The sequence below is a fragment of the Ranitomeya variabilis genome, chromosome 1, assembly GCF_051348905.1.
Source record: "Ranitomeya variabilis isolate aRanVar5 chromosome 1, aRanVar5.hap1, whole genome shotgun sequence".
In the NCBI taxonomy this organism is placed as follows: domain Eukaryota; kingdom Metazoa; phylum Chordata; class Amphibia; order Anura; family Dendrobatidae; genus Ranitomeya; species Ranitomeya variabilis.
Genome location: NC_135232.1, coordinates 222,041,636 through 222,066,806, shown reverse-complemented (window position 1 = coordinate 222,066,806; position 25,171 = coordinate 222,041,636). Strand labels below are relative to the sequence as shown.

The 25,171-nt window shown below is 41.7% G+C and overlaps 1 protein-coding gene across 9 annotated transcripts in view; it reads left to right on the top strand.

The window, feature by feature from the left end:
• KDM2B (lysine demethylase 2B) overlaps nt 1-24,536 on the top strand; it is a 292,449-nt gene extending 267,913 nt beyond the window's left edge. For all 9 annotated transcript variants that reach the window (XM_077293070.1, XM_077293063.1, XM_077293056.1 and 6 more), the window contains 5 exons: nt 1,609-2,267; nt 10,674-10,837; nt 16,812-16,973; nt 17,135-17,353; nt 23,217-24,536. In XM_077293070.1, the coding sequence (XP_077149185.1) occupies nt 1,609-2,267; nt 10,674-10,837; nt 16,812-16,973; nt 17,135-17,353; nt 23,217-23,398 (1,386 nt within the window). In that variant the 3' untranslated portion in view covers nt 23,399-24,536. The remainder of the gene's footprint in view (nt 1-1,608; nt 2,268-10,673; nt 10,838-16,811; nt 16,974-17,134; nt 17,354-23,216) is intronic.
• Nucleotides 24,537-25,171: the final 635 nt, after the last annotated feature.

Below are 25,171 nucleotides of genomic sequence, written 5' to 3'. Positions count from 1 at the left end.
AAATCTTGGCTTATGCTCGAGTATATACGGTAAGTAAAAAGCAAAAGTGCATTTAAATAACACAGGGTTCTTAGTAATACTGTTTTTGATCAAAGTGGCATAAAAGCCATGTCTAATATTAAAAACCTTATCATGTGTCAGAGTTGACCTCCGTGTGTGAATAAGGGCAGACAAAAAGACTAGGTCCTGATCTGTGGACACCTGCCTGGGGAAGCCTTTAAATATAATTTCCAGCTCAGGAGAGGGAGGCCACATCCCACCTTGCACAGAATCCAAAAATACAAAGGAAAAAAAAAAATTGAGCTTGGTTTAAGTTGGTATACATGCAGCACATAAACGCAGAAACACAATTTTGTTAAGGGCAGGGATAGACTGCCATAGAACTCATACGATGATCGCATAGCACTGCACGGATAGGACTGGCACCTTTCCTGACCTTAGCATAATAGCGTTATGTATTTCTATGCAGACCCGAGCCTTACACTAACACCCGAGCCTTACACTATGGCTGGTCCAAATAACTAAAGCAATTGTTACCATCCACCTCTCGTGTCTCCCCTTTTCCTCATAGATTGTAAGCTTGCGAGCAGGGCCCTCATTCCTACTGGTATCTATTTTGAACTGTGATTTCTGTTATGCTGTAATGTCTATTGTCTGTATAAGTCCCCTCTATAAGTTGTAAAGCGCTGCGGAATATGTTGGCGCTATATAAATAAAATTATTATTATTATTATTATTATTATTAGCTGTCAAGCTCAAGTCAGGATTGCAGACAGCCAGTACAAGGATTACAATGTGATCCGCCCACAAGTCATACGTCAGTCTGTCTCTGCACTAAAGGTCCTCTTCAAGTGCACAGAAATTAAATTTTGTAAAAACTGTACATTTTTCTAGAGCAGTGCTCCCCAAGTCCGGTCCTCAAGAGCCACCAACAGGTCATGTTTTCAGGATTTCCTTAGTATTGCACAGGTGATAATTGCATCACCTGGACAGGCAAGCATTCAATGACCTGTGCAATACTAAGAAAATCCTGAAAACATGACCTGTTGGTGGCTCTTGAGGACCGGACTTGGGGAGCACTGTTCTAGAGTAACACCCCCCCCCCCCCCCAGATATTTTAAGAAATAAATTATTTTAGTGGTAAATTTAAGGCCATGTAAATTAAAATGTGTCATAATGCAGTTTCAGAATCACTTTGCTATGTTGACTGATTCCAAAATTATTACCACATAAATTGACACGTGCTGAATTTAGTTTGATCAGAAAGGTGAATACTGGCTTTTGGCTGGAAAGATTTATAATTTACAGGACACATTTTACCTCAAGCATCAAATCAACCAGTCACTGAGGGAATCTTGATAGACTTTCAAATACATCTAAATCTGATCAGAAGTGTGTTAGTAGTGGTGACCCCAGCACGTACAAATACTAGAAAAGATTATCTATTCCAGCTAACAAGTGGCAAATATTGTGTCATGTAGTAAAAAATTGACAAGTTGTAGGATTCCTTTTTCTTGTTGCATCCTTTGTAGTTAGTTTATATAGTATTTGCCATTGCTTCTGTTTCTCAATCTAAACAAAATAAAACTGTAATTGTTATTATTTCAGAAAAGACCTTGGAAAACACCTGAATCCCTCATGGTCAAGACATTACGACGCATAAAACAAGAACCCGACGATGATTTACAAGAGGCAGTCCCAAAACCTAGGGAGAGTGACCAGTCAAGATCCAGCTCACCAACTGCTGGTCCTAGTACTGAAGGTCAAGAGCTTAAGGAAAAGAAGAAAAACCGAAGGAAAAGGAAAGTTTTTAACAAAGAATTGAGTAAAGAATTGAGCAAGGAACTGAACCAAGAGATACAAAAAACCGAGAACAGCTTGGCTAATGAGAACCATCATCCCATCAAATCTGAACCAGAGAGTGAGGGCGAGGAGTCCAGAAAATGTATGAACAGTAATGGGGAGAGAATGCATCGGTTCAGTAAACTAAATGGGACACCAAAGGAGTACAGGCATCAGTCTTCCCCAAGCCCAAGAAGCACACCAAGAGTTACACGCCCTCCTCCTTCCTTATCACCTCCCAAATGTATGCAGATGGAGCGCCATGTAATAAGGCCTCCTCCAATCAGCCCTCCTCCAGATTCCCTCCCTCTGGAGAATGGTGCGACTCATGTGATGCAAAGAGAGGTCTGGATGGCCATCTTTAGCTACCTCAGCCACAGGGATTTGTGCATCTGTATGAGAGTCTGCAAAACGTGGAATAGATGGTAATCAAGTCTATTTTCTTGTGTTTGGTGACTTACTTCATTATTGTGTTGTGCAGTGCGTGTTTTAAAGGAGACCTCTGAGGCTGTCCCGTTCTAGGTGAGGGCAGCATAGTGTGGGGATGAGTCCTGTCTTCTATTGCAAGATGGCTAATTGTCTCAGTCTAATGATTTGGTGCAGCGCCAGTAGAATAACTGTGATTGGATTATATGCTGCAACAGATGTGTGTACTGTATATTGAGTTATTGATCTCCCAATCCTTCTAATTAATTAAAATTGACTTTAATCTAAATATATTAGTGCAATATACCAAATAGATTCTCCAACATTCACCCAGCAGCAGTTTAACAGTTAAAGAGGTTGTCCACTACTTTCAGTTAACCCCCCAATGTATCCCCCCGGGGCCCCTGATGAATTGTGCAAGTACCTTCTGTTGCCGTTTTCGCCTGTGAGCGGCGCTATGCTGGCGGCTGAGTCCGGGTCACATGACCCCCAGGCTGCAGCCACCGCTTATTTCCGCCGACGTCACGTCAATTTCCAGACTCTGGAAATTGACGTGACGTCATGAGCAGGCGTGACCCCAGGCTCACAGTCAGCAGTCACTCATCAAGAGTGACTGGGCTGGGGGCTGCCTGCGGGGCTGTGCTGGGGGGTGGGTGGGGCTAGGCAGGGATGTGCGGGCGGGGCTAGGCAGGGATGATTGTGCGGGCCGGCGCCGGTATGTGCGGGGTTGCGCGGGCCGGCGCCGGTATGTGCAGGGTTGTGCGGGCCGGCGCCGGTATGTGCAGGGTTGTGCGGGCCGGCGCCGGTATGTGCGGGCGGTGCTGGGGTCTGCTGCGGGGCGGCGGGGGTGTCTCTGTGCAGGCTTCATCCGATGGGACTACAAGTCCCATCGGGCTCTGCCTGCTACAGTGACAATAAGTGACACATTAGCCAATGATGGGACAGTAGTAGTCCCGTCATCCGGCTAATGTGTTGAATGTAAAAAAAAAAACACATACACATATACACTACATACATACATACAACACACACCATGTGACAACATACGACATGTGACAACATGCGACGACATGCACCATGCGATATGCACCATGCGATGACATGCGACATATGACATGCGATGACATGCAGCATGCGATGACATGGAACATGCGGCGACATGCACCATGCGATGACATGTGACGACATGCACCATGCGACGGCGTGCACCATACGACGGCATGCGACAACATGCACCATGCGATGACATGCACCATGCGGCGACATGCAACATATGACATGCGACGACATGCAACATGCGATGACATGCACCATGCAACAACATGCACCATGCGGCGACATGGAACATATGACATGCGATGACCTGCAGCATGCGACATGCAATGACATGCACCATGCAACGACATGTGACATGCAACATGCCACATACAGTACGTACGTACGTACGTACATACATACTGTACATATAACAGAGTACATACTCACCATCACTTGTCACTTTGATCCCCGAAGCCCGTGTCATCTGTACAAAATATTAAAATAATAAACAAACAATATACTCCCTGATCCACAGAAATCCAATTAAAACAAGTGTCCCTCGACGATCTCCCGTGGAGAGCAGGAGCATCAGGTGATGCGACCGCTCTCCAGGGGCTCCAGGAATACAATGATGGAAGGTATCCTTCCACAATGTATTCCTATGCCCCTGTGAGAAAATAGTCCCTAGTCTCACTTTGCCATTGCTGTTTGAGAAATTTTCCCAGGCAGCAATTGCCATAAAGTGAGACTTTGTCCTAAGGTAACCTCTCAGTGATGCACTGCAGGAGCCATTGTCTCCTGTCAGTGTGTCACTGAGGGTCCTATAGAGCAGTGACATCACCCGATGTCACTGTTCTATAGGGGAGATCGTCGTGGGACACTCGTTAATAATTGGACTACGACGGACAGGTAGTATACGGTTTATTATTTTACGTTTTTTGCAGGTGCTGAAGTATGGTTAAATGAAGAATATTAAAATACTTTTTTCCTAATGTGTGTTTTTTATTAACCCTTTATTAGTATTGGATTAATAATGGATAGGCGTCTTATTGACGCTTCTCTGTTATTAACCCGGCTTAATGTCACCTTACAATAGCAAGGTGACATTAACCCCTTATTACCCCATATCCCACCGCTACACGGGAGTGGGAAGAGAGGGGCTAAGTGCTGGATTTGGCACATCTTACAGATGCGCCATTTCTGGGGCAGCTGCGGACTGGTATTTGTAGCCGGGGGGACCAATATCCATGGCCCCTCCCTAGGCTATGAATATCAGCCCGCAGCTGTCTGTGTAGCCTTTCTGGCTATAAAATATAGGGGGACCCCACATCATTTTTTGGGGGGTCCCCCTATTTTAATAGCCAGTAAAGGCTACGCAGACAGCTGCGGGCTGATATTCATAGCAGGCTACAAATATTGGCCCCCGGCCGTTGGCTTTCCCCCTCTGGCGCAGAAAATTGCGCGGGAGCTCACGCCGTTTTTTTCCTTTTTTTTATTGAATTCAACGCTCATTAAGGCCTTTCATACTTGCGTCGGTACGAGTCCGTCGCTATGAATCGGGCCGACGCACATTGTTAAATTTGTGCACGACGTGGGCAGCGGATGCAGTTTTTCAACGCATCCGCTGCCTATTCCGAAGTCCGGGGAGGAGGGGGCGGAGTTTTGGGCGCGCATGCGTGGTAGAAAATGGCGGACGCGACAGACAAAAAAACGTTCACTTGAACGTTTTTTCGTGCCAACGGTCAGCCAAAACACGACGGATCCGTTGCCCGACGGATGCGACGTGTGGCCATCCGTCGCGATCCGTCGCTAGTACAAGTCTATGGGTAAAAAAACGCATCCTGCGAGCAAATTTACAGGATCCGTTTTTTTCCCAAAAAGACGGATTGCTAAAAACGCAAGTGTGAAAGTAGCCTTAGAAACATCGGCCTTTCTATTATATATCTATGGATATATCCATCTATAGATATATTTATAGATAGATATATCTATAGATACATAGATGTATCTATCCATATATCTGGCTGCTTTCACACATCAGGTTTTTGCCGTCAGGCACAATCCGGCTATTTTTGTAAAAAACGGATCCATTTTTTTTCCTCCGGATCCGTTTTTTTTTTCATAGAGTTGTATTAGCGCCGGATTGCGCCTGATGGCCACACGTTTCATCCGTTTTTTGCCGGATCAGTCAAAAAATCTGTTTCCGCCGGACGGAAAACACATAAAGAGGAACGGTGTTTTTTTCTGTCCGGCAAAAAAACGCACAGCGACGGATCCGGCAAAAAAACTTATGAAACTGAGATGTGAAATGATGAATCCAGCCTCTGAATCCGTTTTTTCATGCATGTTTCCATTCAAATCATGCACATTTTCCGTTTATTTATTTCCAAAAACTGCATCAAAACCACGCAAAAACTGCACCAAAAACAGCATCAAAACCACCAAAAAATTCATCAAAACTGCATCAAAACCTAGTGCAGTTTTGATGCTGTTTTTGGTGCAGTTTTGATGCAGTTTTTGGTGTGGGTTTTTGCGCGGTTTTGATGCAGTTTTTGGTGCGGTTTTGATGCCGTTTTTGGTGCAGTTTTGATGGGTTTTTGATGCAGTTTATGGTGTGGTTTTTGCGTGGTTTTGGTGCAGTGTTGATGCAATTTTGGTGCGGTTTTGATGTGTTTTTGATGCAGTTTTTGGTGTGGTTTTGGTGCAGTGTTGATGCAATTTTGGTGCAGAGATATGGACCACAGCACTCAGGGTTTCTTGGAGGTGCCCAAGTTAGGTATCCAACCCATCAAACATAAATAAGGAATACTTGGCACTCTGGAGATCTGCAATTTTGGTGCCGTTTTGAGGCTTTTTTATGCAGTTTTTTGCGCGGTTGATGCATTTTTAAATTCGCTTTTGGTGCGGTTTTTGCGCGGTTATTATGCGTTTTGGTGCGTTTTTGAAAGCTAAATAAAGATGTATTATTGAACAAAAAAAAAAAGATTTGTGATGTCATTATTGTCCAACCTCCTTTTTTATATTTGACCAATTCACACTCCATTACACACACAGATAGACAGATGAAATGGATTGACAGATCTACATATAGATAGATCTATAGATGCATACATCTATCTATTCCTATATCTATCTATAGATATATCTGGATAGATATATCTATTGATAGATGTATGGATAGCATAGGGTGTGTGTCCACTGTCCAGATTACATCCGAATGAGCTGCAGATTGGATGCTGCGTACTTGTAGTCCCATCAGATGATGCCTGCACACACACCCCAAAAGACCCCCCGCACACACCCGAACAGTCCCGCACACACACGAACAGTCCCACACACACCCGAACAGCCCCGCACACACACGAACAGTCCCACACACACCCGAACAGCCCCGCACACACACGAACAGTCTCGAACACATCCGAACAGCCCGCAGACCCAGCACACACATATACACGCACACAGTCACTGCCTACTTTCTGCCCACACACTTCCCTCCTCCCGAACTGCAGCGTTTCTCGGACCCACATTCCAGCAAAACTGCAGATCTTTTTTACATCTGCTGTTTTGCTGCGGATGTGCCCGACTCAATGCAAGTCTATGGGTGAAGAAACGCTGCAGTTCCGCACAAAAGTGACATGCTGCGGGAAAAAAAAGCTGCGTTTCGGTGTGGCCTTTTCCGCAGCATGTGCTCAACAAGTCTGCGGCTCCCATAGACTTACATTGGTTGTGCACTACACTGCGGATTTGATGCAATTCTGTGCAGCAAAAAAACCTGCGGATCTGCAATCAAATCCGCAACGTGTGCACACAGCCTTAGCATTTAGTGAACCTAGCAAAAAAGCCAAGCAAAAAACAAGTGTGGGATTGCACTTTATCTGCAATTTCATTGCACTTTGAATTTTTTTCACATTTTCTGTTACACGACATGGTAAAACCAATGGTGTCGTTCAAAAGTAGAACTTGTCCCGCCGAAGATAAGCCCTCACATGGCCATATAGACAGAAAAATTATGGCTCTGGAAAGAAGGGGAGCGATAAACGAAAAAAAAAAACCCAGGGGTGAAGGGGTTTAGATACATGGATATGGACATATCTATGGAAATAGATATATAGATATATCTGTATGTATCTATATCTATCCATCCCATATCTATCTATCTATCTATCTATCTATCTATCTATCTGTGTGTAATGGAGTGTGGGTTGGACAAATGTAAAAGAGGAGGTTGGACAGAAATGACATCACAAATCTTTTTGAAGAGAGAGGAGGGGGGGTTTGGGTGTGTTTTGGAGTGGGTGTGGTAGGTTCAGGCTGCAAAGCATCATGGAACTTGTAGTATTACAGCACAATAACTCAGGAGAAAGGAAGTTGTCGATTAACCCCATGAGAGCTGGATCCAGCACTAAAGATGTGCTGCTACCGCATGATAAAAGGTAATATTGCTAAAATAAAGACAGTGGATGTTTTCAGTGGCACATAATAGCAAGATGAAAAAAAAAAAAAAAAAAAGTTATAGTAGTGGACAACTTCTTTAAACCAAGTCCAGCACATGAGTCCAGAAATCCCTAAGTAATTGTGCTACTAATGGCAGTAGTCCTGTGACATGGTGTAGTAAGAAGGTTTTAGCAGTACATTGTACACTGTGTGCAGAATTATTAGGCAAGTCGTATTTTAGAGGATTATTATTTTTTATAATCTTTAATCTTTATTTTTATATATAGCGCTAACATATTCCGCAGCGCTTTACAGTTTGCACACATTATCGTCGCTGTCCCCGTTGGGGCTCACAATCTAAATTCCCTATCAGTATGTCTTATTTTTTATTATTGATCAACAACTATGTTCTCAATCAACCCAAAAGACTCATAAATATCAAAGCTTAATATTTTTGGAAGTTGGAGTAGGGTTTTTTTTTTAGATTTGGCTATCTTAGGAGAATATCTGTTTGTGCAGGTAACTATTACTGTGCAGAATTATTAGGCAACTTAATAAAAACCAAATATATTCCCATCTCACTTGTTTATTTTCACCAGGTAAACCAATATAACTGCACAAAATATAGAAATAAACATTTCTGACCTGCAAAAACAAAAGCCCAAAAAATTAGTGACCAATATAGCCTCCTTTCTTTATGATGACACTCAGCAGCCTTCCATCCATAGATTCTGTCGGTTGCTTGATCTGTTTACGATCAACATTGCGTGCAGCAGCCGCCACAGCCTCCCAGACACTGTTCCGAGAGGTGGACTGTTTTCCCTCCCTGTAGATCTCACATTTTATGAGGGACCACAGGTTCTCTATGGGGTTCAGATCAGGTGAACAAAAGGGGCCATGTCATTATTTTTTCTTCTTTGAGACCTTTACTGGCCAGCCACGCTGTGGAGTAGTTGGAGGCATGTGATGGAGCATTGTCCTGCATGAAAATCATGTTTTTCTTGAACGATACCGACTTCTTCCTGTACCACTGCTTTTAGAAGTTGTCTTCCAGAAACTGGCAGTAGGTTTGGGAGTTGAGCTTCACTCCATCCTCCACCTGAAAAGGTCCCACAAGTTCATCTTTGATGATGCCAGCCCATACCAGTACCCCACCTCTACCTTGCTGGCGTCTGAGTCGGAGTGGAGCTCTCTGCCCTTTACTGATCCAGCCTCTGGCCCATCCATCTGGCCCATCAAGAGTCACTCTCATTTCATCAGTCCATAAAACCTTTGAAAAGTCCGTCTTAAGATACTTCTTGGCCCAGTCTTGACGTGTTATCTTATGTTTCTTGTTCAAAGGTGGTCGTTTTCCAGCCTTCCTTACCTTGGCCATGTCCCTGAGTATCGCACACCTTTGCTTTGCTTTTTGGTACTCCAGTAACGTTGTAGCTCTGAAATATGGCAAAACTGGTGGCAAATGGCATCTTGGCCACTTCACGCTTGATTTTCCTCAATTCTTGGGCAGTTATTTTGCGCCTTTTTTGCCCAGCACGCTTCTTGAGACCCTGTTGGCTATTTGCCATGAAACGCTTGACTGTTCGTTGATCATGCTTCAAAAGTGTGGTAATTTCAAGACTGCTGCATCCCTCTGCAAGACATCTCATAATTTTGGACTTTTCAGAGCCTGTCAAATGTCTCTTCTGACCATTTTGCCAAAGGAAAGGAAGTTGCCTTATAATTAAGCACTCCTTATATAGGGTTTTGATGTCATTAGGCAACACCCCTCCTCATTACAGAGATGCACATCACCTGATTTACTTAATTGGTAGTTGGCTCTCAAGCCTGAACAGCTTGGAGCAGGACAACATGTATAAAAAGTATCATGTGATCAAAATACAACTTGCCTAATAATTCTGCACACAGTATATTTGGATGTCAGTGCTGTGCCCTATTTCCAGTAAATCCATGCAAATCAGCATTTATTCACTTCTGGTCTTGTGTTCTGTTTAGAAATTTTAATGACTTATTCCGTTATTAAATACATTGCCTTATTGAAACTGCTCTAAAATGGATTTTGTTTGTTTCCCAGATTAAGGACTTGTTCAAATGTTGCATTCTTTGTGCGGGGAGTAGCATTTTATAATAGCAAAATGAAAAAAATCTTGTTCTCCCAGAACTTTTTTTTTGCATTTTTAAACTGTGGTACTTTTTATTTTTATAAATGCAGCATAACAATCCTTTCAGCAATTTTAATGCATTTTGATCTCAATGAGGAAAACGGCAGTAAAGCCAAAACTGCACAAAAATTGTACAGAATTTCCGTTGCATTTTTTCTGGTTATACTCTGCTTTTTTTAATTGGTGTGTGAACATTCCCTGTTAATTAATGCTACATACTCCAGGCTATGTACAAAAATATATAGGAGGAAATATGAATGGGAGGAAAGTGTCAATATTCAAAAAGTAGAAACCTATTTTTTAATAATGGAGCATTTCAGATTTTCAGTTGTAAAAAATATAATGTGAGTAATCAACAAACATACGTTTTTCTTTCCTGTTACAATGTGAGAAATATTTTTGGATGAATTTTCACAGTTTAAGACTAAGCTCTTATAATATAAAGTCACACGGTGTATTTACTTTGGGTCATTGTGATGGGTTTGGGAAGCAGTGGCTTTGATTGTTTATTTATTTATGTTGAATTTTGTATTGTCCGTTACCTTTTGGGGAGGGAAATTTTATTTAATTTTTTTTATTGTTAATCTTCCTTGCTACTGGGACCAACATATTTGTCCCAGTTGTAAGGGAATGATAGCCTTCTCAGATACACTCCACAGAAGTTGTACAACAGTGGTTGATATTGCCAACAGTGTTTGCTGATAGTTATATCAATATCTCTTGTATGTTGACATTAGCACTGCAATTTCTGATTTCTAATTTTTATGATAGGTGTTGTGATAAAAGACTGTGGACACATATCGACCAAAACCGCTGCAAATCCATCACTCCTCTTATGCTCAGTGGGATAATCAGAAGACAGCCAGTGTCCTTGGATCTAAGCTGGACAAATATATCAAAAAAACAGCTTAGCTGGCTCATGAACCGACTCCCAGGTATTCAACCATCAATCTTGTATATTGACCAGATTTGTATTAATATTGACATTTTAGACTGGGTGGAGAGGTCAGATTACCTTTACTCGAAGGAAGACCATCAGATCAGGACCGTTTCCCAAATTGTTTTTGTAAATCAAATTATTGGCTGTGATCACTCGATCATGATACAGTAGCTGAAGAAATTCCAACTTCAAATTTCACTATTAAGTCAAAAAGTAGTCTACTGTTGGTTATTGTGAACGATCGTTTGCTTGAAATTTTGAAAGACGGTCTGTCACTATCGGCCTTTATTTCTGACACTGTGGTTCTACCTAAGTGACCTTACTTGTGCACCTTTGTTAAGGGTTCGAGTGTCACAGCTTTAATGTACACCATTACATAAGAGTACAATGTTGCACAAATGTTCAATCACTTTTTTTTTCCATTTTACAATGAGAAAGCACCACATCCACAGAGATGCTGTTTTGTTTTGAAATATGTAAACATTACTACATCTCCTAAATTGTTGATCTATTCGAATTGAAGTGTTCAGAACGCTAAGGCCACTTTCACACTAGCGTCGTACTCGGCCCGTCGCAGTGCGTCGGGCCGACGTACCGACGCTAGCAGTGAATACGCCGCATAACGGGGGCAGCGGATGCATTTTTCCAGCGCATCCGCCGCCCCATTGTGAGGTGCGGGGAGGTGGGGGCGAAGTTCCGGCCACGCATGCGCGGTCAGAAATGGTGGTCCGTCGGCAGTAAAAAACATTACATGTAACGTTTTTTGCAGCCGACGGTCCGCCACAACACTGCGCAACCGTCGCACGACGGTTGCGACGTGTGGCAAAGCGTCGCAATGCGACGCTAATGCAAATCAATGGTGAAAAAACGAATCCTGCAAGCACTTTTGCAGGATGCGTTTTTTCAACCAAATGACGCATAGCGACGTGCAGTGCATGACGCTAGTGTGAAAGTAGCCTAAGTATACTTTTTATGTGGGGGTTTTGAGGCCAAAATGAAGCTAAAATATAAAGTACTGTATTTTCTGGCGTATAAGACTATTTTTTAACCCCTGAAAATCTTCTTAAAAGTCGGGGGTCGTCTTATACGCCGGGTGCCGTCTTGTACGCCGAGTGCAGACACCAATGTGTATATGGTGGGTGGGGGGGGAGTGGTCCCGATGACGAAGAGGGGGCGTCTCACAGGAAAGTGTGAGTGGAGTATCCCCCATTACCTCATTGTAGCTGTAGCATGGGGTCTCTGTGCTGGGGAGAGGCGGCAGCTGCTGCTCCTCTTTGTGCCGCATGGGTGCTGTGCTGTGGGGCGGTGGCCGCCGCCGCTCCCCAACACCCCACACTGCAGCTACAATGAGGTAATGGGGGATACTCCACTCACACTTTCCTGTGAGATGCCCCCTCTTCGTCATCAGGACCACTCCCCCCCCCAAAAAGCACATTAGTCACCGGCCCTATAAGACGACATACGGCGTATAAGAAGACCCCCCGACTTTTAAGTAGATTTTATATTTTAACTGGAAAAGTTGGGGGGTCGTCTTATACGCCCAGTCGTCTTATATGCCGGAAAATACGATATTTATCTTTCGTGCAGTGGTTAATTTTTGTATGTGCCTTTTTTGAATGCCAACATTCATTGTACTACAAATGTACTGAGAAATGTGCAAAAAATTCCAAATAGAGTGTAATGGCGAAAATGCAATTCTGCCATTGTTTGTGGGTTGGTTTTTTTTTTGCATTCATTATATGATAAAAATGACCTGGTCTCATGACTCTTCAGGTAACTACGATTATGTTGTCAAACCTGTATTGTTTATTTATTTATTTTAATTAAAGGGAACCTGTCACCCCCAAAATCGAAGGTGATCTAAGCCCACCAGCATCAGGGGCTTATCTACAGCATTCCAGAATGCTGTAGATAACCCCCCCGATGTAATCCTGAAAGATGAGAAAAAGAGGTTATATGATACTCATCCAGGGGCGGTCCGGGTCCGATGGGTGTCGCGGTCCGGTCCGGGGCCTCCCATCTTCTTACGATGACATCCTCTTCTTGTCTTCATGGGGAAAGGTCAGAGAGTCTCGGCGCCTGCGCACTGCAGTACTTTGCTCTGCCCTCAACAGAGCAGACAAAGTACGCCTGCGCCGGAGCCGCAGCGTGAATACAAGAAGACGACGTCATCGTAAGAAGATGGGAGGCCCCGGACTGGACCGCGACACCCATCGGACCCGGACCGCAGCGAGACCGCCCCTGGGTGAGTATAATCTAACCTGTTTTTCTCATCTTTCAGGATACATCGGGGGCTTATCTACAGCATTACAGAATGCTGTAGATAAGCCCCTGATGCTGGTGGGCTTAGCTCACCTTCGATCTTGGGGGTGACAGGTTCCCTTTAAAGAGATGTAATCAAAAATAATTTTTTCAACAATTGAAAAATGGATAATCTAGCTCACTTTTTGACAGCAGTAGATGTGGGCAGGTTTTACTCACATGTGTCTGATGTCACGCCTCCCTTCCACTTCTGTGTGTTTGGATAATTGAGAATGAAGTTTAGGATCACAGTGCAGCGCCATTTTATTGCTGTCTGCAATGTGATACTGAGGTGTAGACAGTGTCACTGAAGACTATTCTGCTCCTTACAGAGATCTGAGCTGAGCAGTCAACTTATTTCAGCTGCAATGCTTGGATCACAGTAATTACACAGTTCACGTCAGTATTGCACAATAGGACTAGACACAGCTCATCGAACTATATCACACATGATGTGATTAGATATATGGTTATATGGAGTGTATGACATATATAAAGATTAGATAGCTCCAGTGGACTGTATCACATTATAGGATTAGATACATGGCTCAGCAGACAATTGCTGTGATCTGTAATAACTGATGAGCTCACATTTGCTATTATTGTGACCACAGTGCCGCAGTTACATGACATGCAGTGACAGGTGAGTATAGGTCTGTGCACCAGTGCTGCAGCGGTGATTTCATCCAGCATTGACTACATGTCACTGGATGAAATTACAGACACACCTTGATGCTCGGGCCTTTGTTTACCAGCAATTACTGTGATCTGTGTGCTGCATCGACATGACTACTCTGCTCAGATCACAGCAATTACAGGTGACAGAGAAACTGTAACCCAGTACTGGGCTTCAATGAAATGGGGCCAGGCTTCCCCTATAGCATGCCTAGTTCACAGCTGAGACAGCCACAGTATAGGAGTTGGGTCAGTCAGTCACTGATGGTAGTCTCCTATGCCCTGTGGCTGCCGTATTTGTGGTGTGTAAATATTGTGATCTGACAATTACACACCAGCAAATAAAAATGGCAGCCCCAGTGGCTCAGTTAAAAAGGTATAAAAAAACAAAAAAGCATTAGTCCATTTCATTTTATACATTTATAAATAAACTTTTTAGTTTCAACGGTTTTTATTTCAGAAAACCTCTTTTAACATGAGAGACTCATAAATCATAAGAATCAAGGATCCCCTCGCAGGGGGAAATATATAACGGGTTCATAAGCAGTGAAGTACATTACAATATCCTTTATAGTATAAACTTAATTGCAAGTATCTGATATACAACAGTCTTAATTTAGTCATATTCAGATTAGTGGGGGGGGGGAGAAAAAAAAACGGGGGGGGGGGGATCAGAGGTTTTGAGTGTTAGTGACAAGAGATAAGCTGACATGAGTACTTAGGTCAGATATACCAATAAACTGCAGAAATCCAAACGTTAGGGCACTGTTATATGTTAAATGGCGAGGGACATTGTCGTGGAAAAATTGTCATCATTGTGCGCTTGGATCCAGGGATCCCAGATGCTCTGGAACGTATCAATAGTATCAGATTTAGTGGCCTCGATTTTCTCGTATAGCATTATTAGGTTTATCCGTCTATAAATACATTTTGTGACACATTACCTGATAATTTAGTGGTGAAAAAAGTCAGAAATTTCTAAAACCAAAAAAAATGTTTTCACCATATTCTGTGACCTATAGCTTCTTTTTTTGGACATATAGAGCTGTGTAAGGGCTTGTGTTTTTTTTTGTTTTGTGTGTTTTTTTGTTTGCTTGTTTTTTTGTGTGGTGCATTAACATTTCTATTGATACAATTTTTTCAGTACACAATGTTTTTTTAATCAGCTTTTCTTGTATTTTTGAGATGTAATGTGGCGGTTCTTATTTTTTCCTTAACTGTTTGTGTATGGGTTAATTTTATTTTTTCATATATTGGACTTTTATGTATTGGCGATACTGAATGTTTTTCATTTTTCATACGTCTTTATTTTAAAAGAGGAAAAGGGAGAGAATTTGAATTTTTATGATTTGTTTTTTCCTTTAATGGAACTTGAACCTGTGATAGTTTGTTCTATATACTGCAATTCTGCCATATTGCTATATATAGCTAACAATCAGGGCTCTCCTATGAAGCCCACTGGAGTACCAAGGTGGCAGCCATGGGGCCTTCAGCAGGCCTCTAGCTGCCATGATTTCTGGAGGGAGAGGATGATGCGTGCATCTTGGATCACCCTTTTTTAAATGCCTGCAAGAAGTTGACAGCTGATTTTAAGGGGTTAACAGCAGAGATTGGAGCTTAGCTCTGATTGATGCTGTTGCAGCCAGATGCTAGCTCTATAGCACAGCCTGCATTTTTCAAGTGTGGTGCGGGCTCATTTCCTGAGCTTTTTCCATACACCCATAGATTCAACAAAAAAGGTGAAGGGCATAGATCATCAACTCACCGGACTAGGAGAAATTCCATAATGAGTGCAGTGTTAACAGGTGATCCAGCAATTGCGATATACATCAAAGACATGAGGTCTACACGTTTTGAGCGACAGCTGTTCATCATGATGATATTTCTTTGTCATTGGATAGAGGTAATGTTTTTTTCTCTTTTAGCAACCTCTTCTTTTATCACACACACTATCATGATTAAGAGCTCTCACTCGCATAGATCTGGTGATTTTTGATGATTAACGCTATGTTTTTATATACATCCCGTTTCTAAACTTTTTCTAATAAAGATAAAGTTTTAACTACAGTTTTTGACATTGCAGATCCTGGATCACCTGTTAACTTTTGTTGCTCCATACGCCTGTACCTGACAAGGGAAGGTATCATAGAGAATCTGAAAGGTTGAAAATCCTGTGCAATCAATTGGCAACATGTTATGCAGAAGGATGAGCTGGGAATATTGATTTATATAGGAAAAATATTCAGCTTGATTATATTTTTTTTGTAAAATTCTCTGCTCACTCTGGTCTAAATACATAAGTGGGTAGACTTATGCAGTGATAGACATCCTTCCATGTATGCATGTACAGACAGATAGCTGACAGTTGCTGATCTGGATTAACCCCTTTACTACTATGTCCAGAATGAGCAAAGATGCCAATGGATAAAATGCAAGATGTGCTGAATTCTGACTTCGAAACATTATCCGAATACAGACCATGATTTCCAGACTGACCGCAAGTGTCCTGACCCAAACTCCGCATCCTGGAGACGTATTTGAGGCTGCCGATTATGGGTCAAGAGACCTGCAGGGCGTGATACATAAACGTCTGAATTTGGCTGTATATTCCCTTTTCTCACATGTTTATATGAATCTGCTCTGCTCATCCTTTTTCAGTAGTGAACACTGCATGCACACAAAGCAAGAAGAAATAAATGGGCTGGCGGCCATCAAAATACAGCTGCCCACCCAAGTACTTTGGTCCCCAGGGGACAGAAAAAACGCAATTGAGAGGTGTAAACGGCCCAAGGAGCTGAGGTTCCTCACCTCTGCTTTATAGGAATCATATGACTAATAGAATTGGCTTTCTTGTGTTATTTCTAAATACATTCACTTGCACTTCGTGAAAGTTAAAAACTGAGACTTTTGGTGCAGTAAATGTTCTGTTTTAGTTGTACAACCTACCATATATCACCTGTTTTCTAATACATGCATTATTTTTCTATTTCCAGCCCTACGTGAGCTTAATTTATCTGGTTGCTCTTGGATTGCTGTTTCTGCTCTTTGTAGTTCTAGCTGTCCATTGCTAAGAACTCTAAATGTACAATGGGTGGAAGGGCTTAAAGATGCACAGATGAGGGACCTTCTGTCACCTCCAACAGACAACAGGCCAGGTAATACAGCCATAAAACAATGCAGAGTTGTAAAGTGTTATTTGTTTCAGTATAATTTCAGTTATGTCTCCTAGATGACTTGTGGTGTCTAACATCCCTGCAGTCACTTTCAGTTTATGCAGGAAACTATTAATTACTCACTTTCTTTGAAATTCTCGCAGGTCAGATGGACAACCGCAGTAAATTGAGGAATATTACAGAGCTTCGTCTAGCAGGACTGGACATCACAGACACCTCACTGCGACTCATGATTCGGCACATGCCTCTTCTTTCCAAACTGGATCTGAGCTTCTGTAACCATGTTACTGATCAGTCCATTAATCTGCTCACTGCAGTGGGTACATCTACCAGGGATTCTTTATCAGAAATTAATTTATCAGGTAAAAGTGATCACAGCAAAGTTTAAAGCTTTAGTAATGACTATCTGTAGATAAAATAATGGGGCTGTGCCTTTATAATCCATAATTTTCTTTGGTATAGACTGAATTTTTGCTGCACAGTGATATAGGAAAAAAAGACGTTTAACAATATGGACACCTTTTGTTGCAAAAAGTGTTTGCTAAGTTTTTAATAAAAGCCAACTAATTTTATGCATATTAAAAAAACAAAACAAAAAAAAAACCGCTTGGCAGCTGCAGCCGAGATGCATCACAATACGTAGACAGCAGATTGAGTTAACGGAATCCGTCAGAGAGTGACTTTGGCTCAGAAAGTTCACAAGATAGATAAAGGTTACAATTTATGACCACATCAAAGTTGCATAAAGAATAGGGCATGTGGAAATTTAAGATGCTTAATCCTTCTTTCTTTAAAGTCTCCATTAGGAAAGTGTCAGGACTAGAGATGGGCGGACCCTTGGATGTCCGAGTCCAGCAGGTTCAGCCCAACAATTAAAAAAAAAAAAAAAAAGTTTGGATACCAGAACAGTACCCGATTCACTTGAATGGGGGGACCGAACATCCAGTGTTTGCCGCGCTGTCATGTGAATGACAGTGCAGCAAACACTGCCTCTGATCAGCGGTAAAATCATTAACACCGGTCAGACAGCCCAAGTTCCCATGCTGTAAGGTGACGGTGTGAGCCCCCAGCTGTGATCTGAGATAAAGTTTACCTGCGGTCACTGGCGTCGGCTGATAGGACTACTACTCCCATCAGCCTGCTGCCGCTAAAACAACGAGAGCAGGCGTTGCTGGAGTATTTTTGATAACGAGCCAGGCAAAACTGACAGCTGTGGGCTGCAACCCTCAGCTGTCAGTTTTAGCAAAGTTTGTTATCAAGAATAGAGGTCCCCACTCAGTTTTTAAAATTATTTAAATAAATAATAATAAAAAAAAAAAAAGGCATGGAGTCCCCCTAATTTTTAACAACCAGTCAATCTAAGGCAGACAGCTGGGGGCTGGTATGCACAAGCTGGTAAGGGGCCAACGATATTGGTCCCCCCACCCTAAAAATAGCAGCCCGCGGCTCCCCAGAAAAGGTTCATCTAATAGATGAGCCAAATCTGGTGCTTTGCCCGGCTCTTCCCACTTGCCCTGTGGCAGTTGCAAGTGGGGTTCATATTTGTGGGGTTGATGTCACCTTTGTATTGTCAAGTGACATCAAGACTAATCTCACGAAGATTCAAATTGGCGCGAGGTGTTTAACATCAAAATCATATGAAAATCCTCATTGTTAAAACCACTTTTTATTAATTAAAAGCAAGGCACCCAACCCCACCTATAGTGACAAATAAAACACAAAACCAACAAAAACAAATGTGCTCAAACCAAAACTAGATAAAACTAATGGGAAAATGCTATATCGCCCTAGCTGAGGCACCTATATATGCCCCTACCTGGCTGCAGAGGTAGACGCCCTAGGGGGAACGTTATGGGGCCCCCGCTTCATGATGACTAACCCTATGGGCCCTGATATGCCCTACAGCCACTAGTGATAGCCTCTACCCACACACTAGAGGATCCTCTACCACTATACAATAGACTACTAAGCTAGGGAAGACCTAGATCCCCAAAAGAGACAAACTGTGACTGAACACATATGGCGATATGAATGATGCATAGACTGGATAATCATTCCTTCACAGTGGACCGAATACTATCTACAAAAAGTGGCTAGTGTCCATCTTAGATTATTATAGCCATCTTTGGCTGTGAAGGAATGATTATCCAGTGTGTGGGTAGAGGCTATTTTTGTTGGTTTTGTGTTTTATTTCTCACTATAGGTGGGGTTGGGTGCCTTGCTTTTAAATAATAAAAAGTGGTTTTAACAATGAGGATTTTCATATGATTTTCAAGTGACATCAAGCCCACAGCTTAGTAAAGAAGAGGCATTATTAGACACCTCTCCATTACTAATCCTAGAGTTATATTGTAAATAAAGACACCACAAGAATAGTCCTTTATTTGAAATAAAAAAGGAACACGCATTTACTTTATTTAAAAATAACAAACACTGTTATACTTGCGTAACGCCCAATTCCACCTGTCCATTGTTCTGTTCCACACCTTAATCCATGTCTGTAGATAAACCGTTTTCAACCTAAACGGGTCCAAGATGCAATCGTCCAGGCTGAGAACCGATGTCCGTTTTGCCTGGCTGGTTATCAAAAATATAGAGCAACACACACTGTTTTGTTTTTTTTTATATTTATTTAGATCACTGGCGTCGACTGATGAATACTCCCATCAGCCACCGCCTGCTCTTGCTGTTATTACACTGTGTGCAGAATTATTAGGCATGTTGTATTTTAGAGGATTATTTTTATTATTGATCAACAACTATGTTCTCAATCAACCCAAAAGACTCATAAATATCAAAACGTAATATTTTTGGAAGTTGGAGTGGGTTTTTTTAGATTTGGCTATCTTAGGAGGATATCTGTTTGTGCAGGTAACTATTACTGTGCAGAACTATTAAACAACTTAATAAAAACCAAATATATTCCCATCTCACTTGTTTATTTTCACCAGGTAAACCAATATAACTGCACAAAATTTAGAAATAAACATTTCTGACATGCAAAAACAAAACCCCCAAAAAATTGTGAACAGTTTCTTTATGATGACACTCGGCAGCCTTCCATCCATAGATTCTGTCAGTTGCTTGATCTGTTTACGATCAACATTACGTGCAGCAGCCACCACAGCCTCCCAGACACTTCCGAGAGGTGTACTGTTTTCCCTCCCTGTAAATATCACATTTTATGAGGGACCACAGGTTCTCTGTGGGGTTCAGATCAGGTGAACAAGGGGGCCATGTCGTTATTTTTTCTTCTTTGAGACCTTTACTGGCCAGCCACGCTGTGGAGTAGTTGGAGGCATGTGATGGAGCATTGTCCTGCATGAAAATCATGTGTTTTTCTTGAACGATACTGACTTCTTCCTGTACCACTGCTTGAGCTTGAAGAAGTTGTCTTCCAGAAACTGGCAGTAGGTCTGGGAGTTGAGCTTCACTCCATCCTCCACCCGAAAAGGTCCCACAAGTTCATCTTTGATGATGCCAGCCCATACTAGTACCCCACCCCCACCTTGCTGGCGTCTGAGTCGGAGTGGAGCTCTCTGCCCTTTACTGATCCAGCCTCTGGCCCATCCATCTGGCCCATCAAGAGTCACTCTCATTTCATCAGTCCATAAAACCTTTGAAAAGTCAGTCTTAAGATAAAACGTCAAGACTGGGCCAAGAAATATCTTATGTTTTTTGTTCAAAGGTGGTCATTTTTTAGCCTTCCTTACCTTGGCCATGTCCCTGAGTATCACACACCTTGTGCTTTTTGTTACTCCAGTAACGTTGCAGCTCTGAAATACGGCAAAACTGGTGACAAATGGCATCTTGGCAGCTTCACCCTTGATTTTCTTCAATTCATGGGCAGTTATTTTGCGCCTTTTTTGCCCAACACGCTTCTTGCGACCTGGACGCATAAGCGCAAGTTTCTTTACAGCGGGACCCTCGCCTCCCCAGTGCGCCCTACCTTACAGTCTCCCCAGGAGCCTCCAGGTCAATTTGCCCGGTAACACTTGTGCGCAGGCCACTTGGGCCTATACATTGTTGCTGCTCTGCTTCCAGTTTCATATATGATGTTTCTGATGAAGGTCTTGTGACCGAAAACGTTTATAAATCATCAATTACTGAACTGGTTGCACCAATAAACGAGAAAGTTATTTTTCATCTTGCAAAAAGAACTCTTGAGTGCCAAGTTTATTATTCATTCACTTGTTGGGTATTTGCCATGAAACGCTTGACTGTTCGGTGATCACACTTCAAAAATTTGGTAATTTCAAGACTGCTGCATCCCTCCGCAAGACATCTCACAATTTTGGACTTTTCAGAGCCCGTCAAATCTCTCTTCTGACCCAATTTGCCAAAGGAAAGGAAGTTGTCTAATAATTAAGCACACCTTATATAGGGTTTTGATGTCATTAGACAACACCCCTCCTCATTACAGAGATGCACATCACCTGATTTACTTCATTGGTAGTTGGCTCTCAAGCCTGAACAGCTTGGAGTAGGACAACATGTATAAAAAGTATCGTGATCAAAATACAACTTGCCTAATAATTCTGCACACAGTGTAGTGACAACAGATGTAGGATGATGGGAGTAGTAGTTAGATCAGCTGACACCAGTGACATGAGGTAAACTTTTTATCTCCGATCACAGCTGTCATTTGACAGCGTGGGAACAGTGGATGTCTGACCGGTGGTAGTGATGTTACCGCCGATCAGAGGCAGTGCTTGCCAAGCTGTCATGTGTGAGAAACACCCGATGTTCAGGGTGCCGAACCCGAACAGTAATACGGACTTTCTGGTGAAGTCCTCCTTCTGGGTCCGTGCCCGAACAGTAGGTGTGCGGTACTGACCCCAAACTTTACTGTTTGGGTTCGCCCATTTCTAGTCGGGACATCTTAACTTCGTCCACATCACATTGAGATTATGAGGTTTGCTTGGACAATCATATAAAGTCTGCAGTGTGACAAAACTGATCTGGCCAAATGAATGCAGAAGATGGAAACTTTACATTTCTGGATTTCATATAGGTGTATTTAAATATCCTCACCCAGCTGTTGACTGTTTTAATCCCTTAATTACCACAGATACGTCTTTTAACTGACCTGGGATATAAGAGACTAGCATCCCCACACAGGAGACAATCCAGCAGCTGTCGGCTGTACACTATAGCTGACAACTTGGTGCAACAGCCATTATCAGTGTTTGCACCGTCCATATCTGTTTAACCCCTTAGATTCTGCTGTCAATAGTGACTACATCATTATAAATGGTTGAGTGTGGGGGCTTCCTTTTTATCCAAATTGGTGCCCTCAGATCATGATTGATGTGGTCCTGATGTTTGCCATGGCTATTCATGACCAAATAGCGGCCTTAGAGTCTGACAGCTGTAGTAATCTGTTAAAAGGTTAGAGGTATTTAGGTGGTAAAAAATACAGATTTTCATTTGTCATGCCACTTTGCATTAATTCCTGAAAAGCCCCTGAAGGGTTAATAAACTACCTGACAGCAGTTTTCAATGTCAGGGAGTGCTGTTTTTAAAATGGTATAACTTTTGGGGGTTTTCCAATATATGGGACCCCTAAAGTCACTTCAAACATGGATAAGTCCCTAAAAAAAATAAATTTTGTAAATTTCCTTGAATAAAAATAAAAAATGACTGCTACATTTTTAAACCTCCTAAAATGCTAACAAAATAAAATTAACATTTTATAAATGGTGCTGATGTAAAGCAGACACGTGGGAAATGTTATTTATTAATGTTTTGCTATGGTATGACTATCTGGATTAAAGGGATAATCATTCAACGTTTGAAAATTGCTAATTTTTAAATTTTTTCCCAAGTTTGATTTTTTTTTTTTTAATAAAAAAAAAAACACAAAACTTATCGACCTAAATTTACCATTATCATAAAGTATAATGTGTCACAAAAAAACAATCTCAAAATCACTGAAATTTGTTGAAGTGTTCCAGAGTTATTACCACATAAATTGACACTGGTCAGATTTCAAAAATTTTGTTCCATCACTAAGGGGTTAATATTTGCAGCCCCTTCACAACAATGGGGAGATCAGGCTTTTTGTAAAGCTGTTGTTTGATTTTTTTTTTTTTCTTACTTGACTAAAGTCATCTTTACACTCACATTCTTCTAATTCTAGATATACATGATAAATGAATGGGTGGAGGTAAAACTATATTTACTGATTTTCTTTTTTTTTTACGTATTTTTTTTCCCCCACAGGCTGCAATAATGTTACAGACCAGTGCCTGACATACTTCAAACGATGCGGCAACATCTGTCTGATAGACCTGAGATTCTGCAAGCAAGTTACTAAAGAGAGCTGTGAACAGTTCATAGCAGAAATGTCTGTAATTGTACAGTTTGGACAAACAGAGGAAAAGCTGCTTCAGAAAATCAGCTAATTAATGAAAAGTAATTTAGATATTTCTTAACGCTGCAACTGAAAGACAAAATTGGCCTTAAAATTAGAGGTTTGAGGTTGACCGGCCTCCTTTATATCAAGACTTCCTCCAGCATTACATACACCAGCTGTGTGTTAAAGGTTGACACTGGAACAAAAGTTTAACCTTTCAAGGACACTTCCTGAAAATCCAAGGGCATATACTTGGTAACGTTTATTGTATTGGCTCTTAAACTGTTCAATTTCTGAGCTTTGTGTGTCTTTAGAAGTGGACCACCCAGAACATAGAAGCCTTCCAAAATCTGATTGAAAAAAAAATTATTTGTCATACATTATGCAGAAATATTTTTGTATATGACTATTTGAAAGTTCTATTTACAATGTTTGATGCCAGTGTTACTTTTCAAGTTGATGAGGGGTGAACTGCTGATCCTTCCATGTACAGATAAAGAAGGCAGTGCAGCCAACATTACGTGACCACTTCTAAAGCATGTTTAAATTTGCTTTTTACATGAAACATATGCATGCTGAGCAGACATATATGTTTATTCATTTTGACACAGCTCCTTTCTGCACATGATGATCCAGCATAGCATGACGTTTTGTGGCCTGTTGAACAAATATACAGTGATTCAGGGCAAATCTATCAGGCAATCGCCACTGTTGTGCCACTGGACAATTTTGTCCAAAGCTTTGGATCCGACTAACATACAAGCCTTCAGAAGTGCCATTGTTGTAAGGTGTTTTTTTTTTTTTTATGTAGAATGCCCACAAGCAGTCTTAATCTAGTTTATGTTAACTGTTCACAGGACAACATGTTTACCACCATTTACTGGCTACAGATTGTTATAGTTAAAGAGCCAGATCAGGTACAAAGAAGAACTTAGGTCTCTTCAAACACCACTTGTAAATCTCCTTTTGTAAAATAGATGCCCCTTGCACTGGAAACATAAAAATGGGGTTATCACTGTATAGGAGACTACACTGGTAAATGCATTTACATCAATGCATTGCAAGTCTATCCCACTCCTGCACCATGGAGTCAGATGTATACTTTTTTTTAATGTAAGTAATGTTGTTGAAATTTAAAAGTGTATCATGTTTATTTATGAACACATTTATTAAAATCTTTTACTAAATCCCGTGACGTTCATTTCACAAGTGAAAGTGGATGGAAGCAAGAGATAGAAGGTCCACAGTGTGACTGTCGTTTCAGGAGAACTTAGAGGGGAATGTCTGTGCCTGCCTCTAGCTTCTCTTCTCTCCATTGAACTAAATGACTAGCAACTGTCATCTCATATCTCGATAATGGTAAAATCTGGACACCCCTTTTAAAGGTTTTACCTATGTCGTAATTCATATTTGACAAGGAATTTGCCCACTACAATACAAAGTGTGAAGTCTAAGAATGCCCTAGGTGACCACTATAAATCCTAATCTTGGCCCTTTGCATTCTGCCTTTGTGCTCATACCGAATTGGTGACAAGGTCCAGTAACATATATTAAGTAGATGCTTTTTCTGAGCTGCACACACAGGTCCCGTGGCCAAAGGTCGCTTGTCTGCTGCTGCTCTAAGGCAGTATAATGCAGCTGAATGAATGTGGTTGTTGTATTGCAACCTCTAGAGTATCAGGACAAGCAAGCTGCAGAAAATCCAACTTATTGCAACTTGCTTGTCACTTTCACCTATTTTATGCCGCCAAAGTTGCCATGTGGCCCCCAGCCTGGTGCCCAAGGAAGATTAATTCTCTCCATTCCACCAACATGCAAGAGG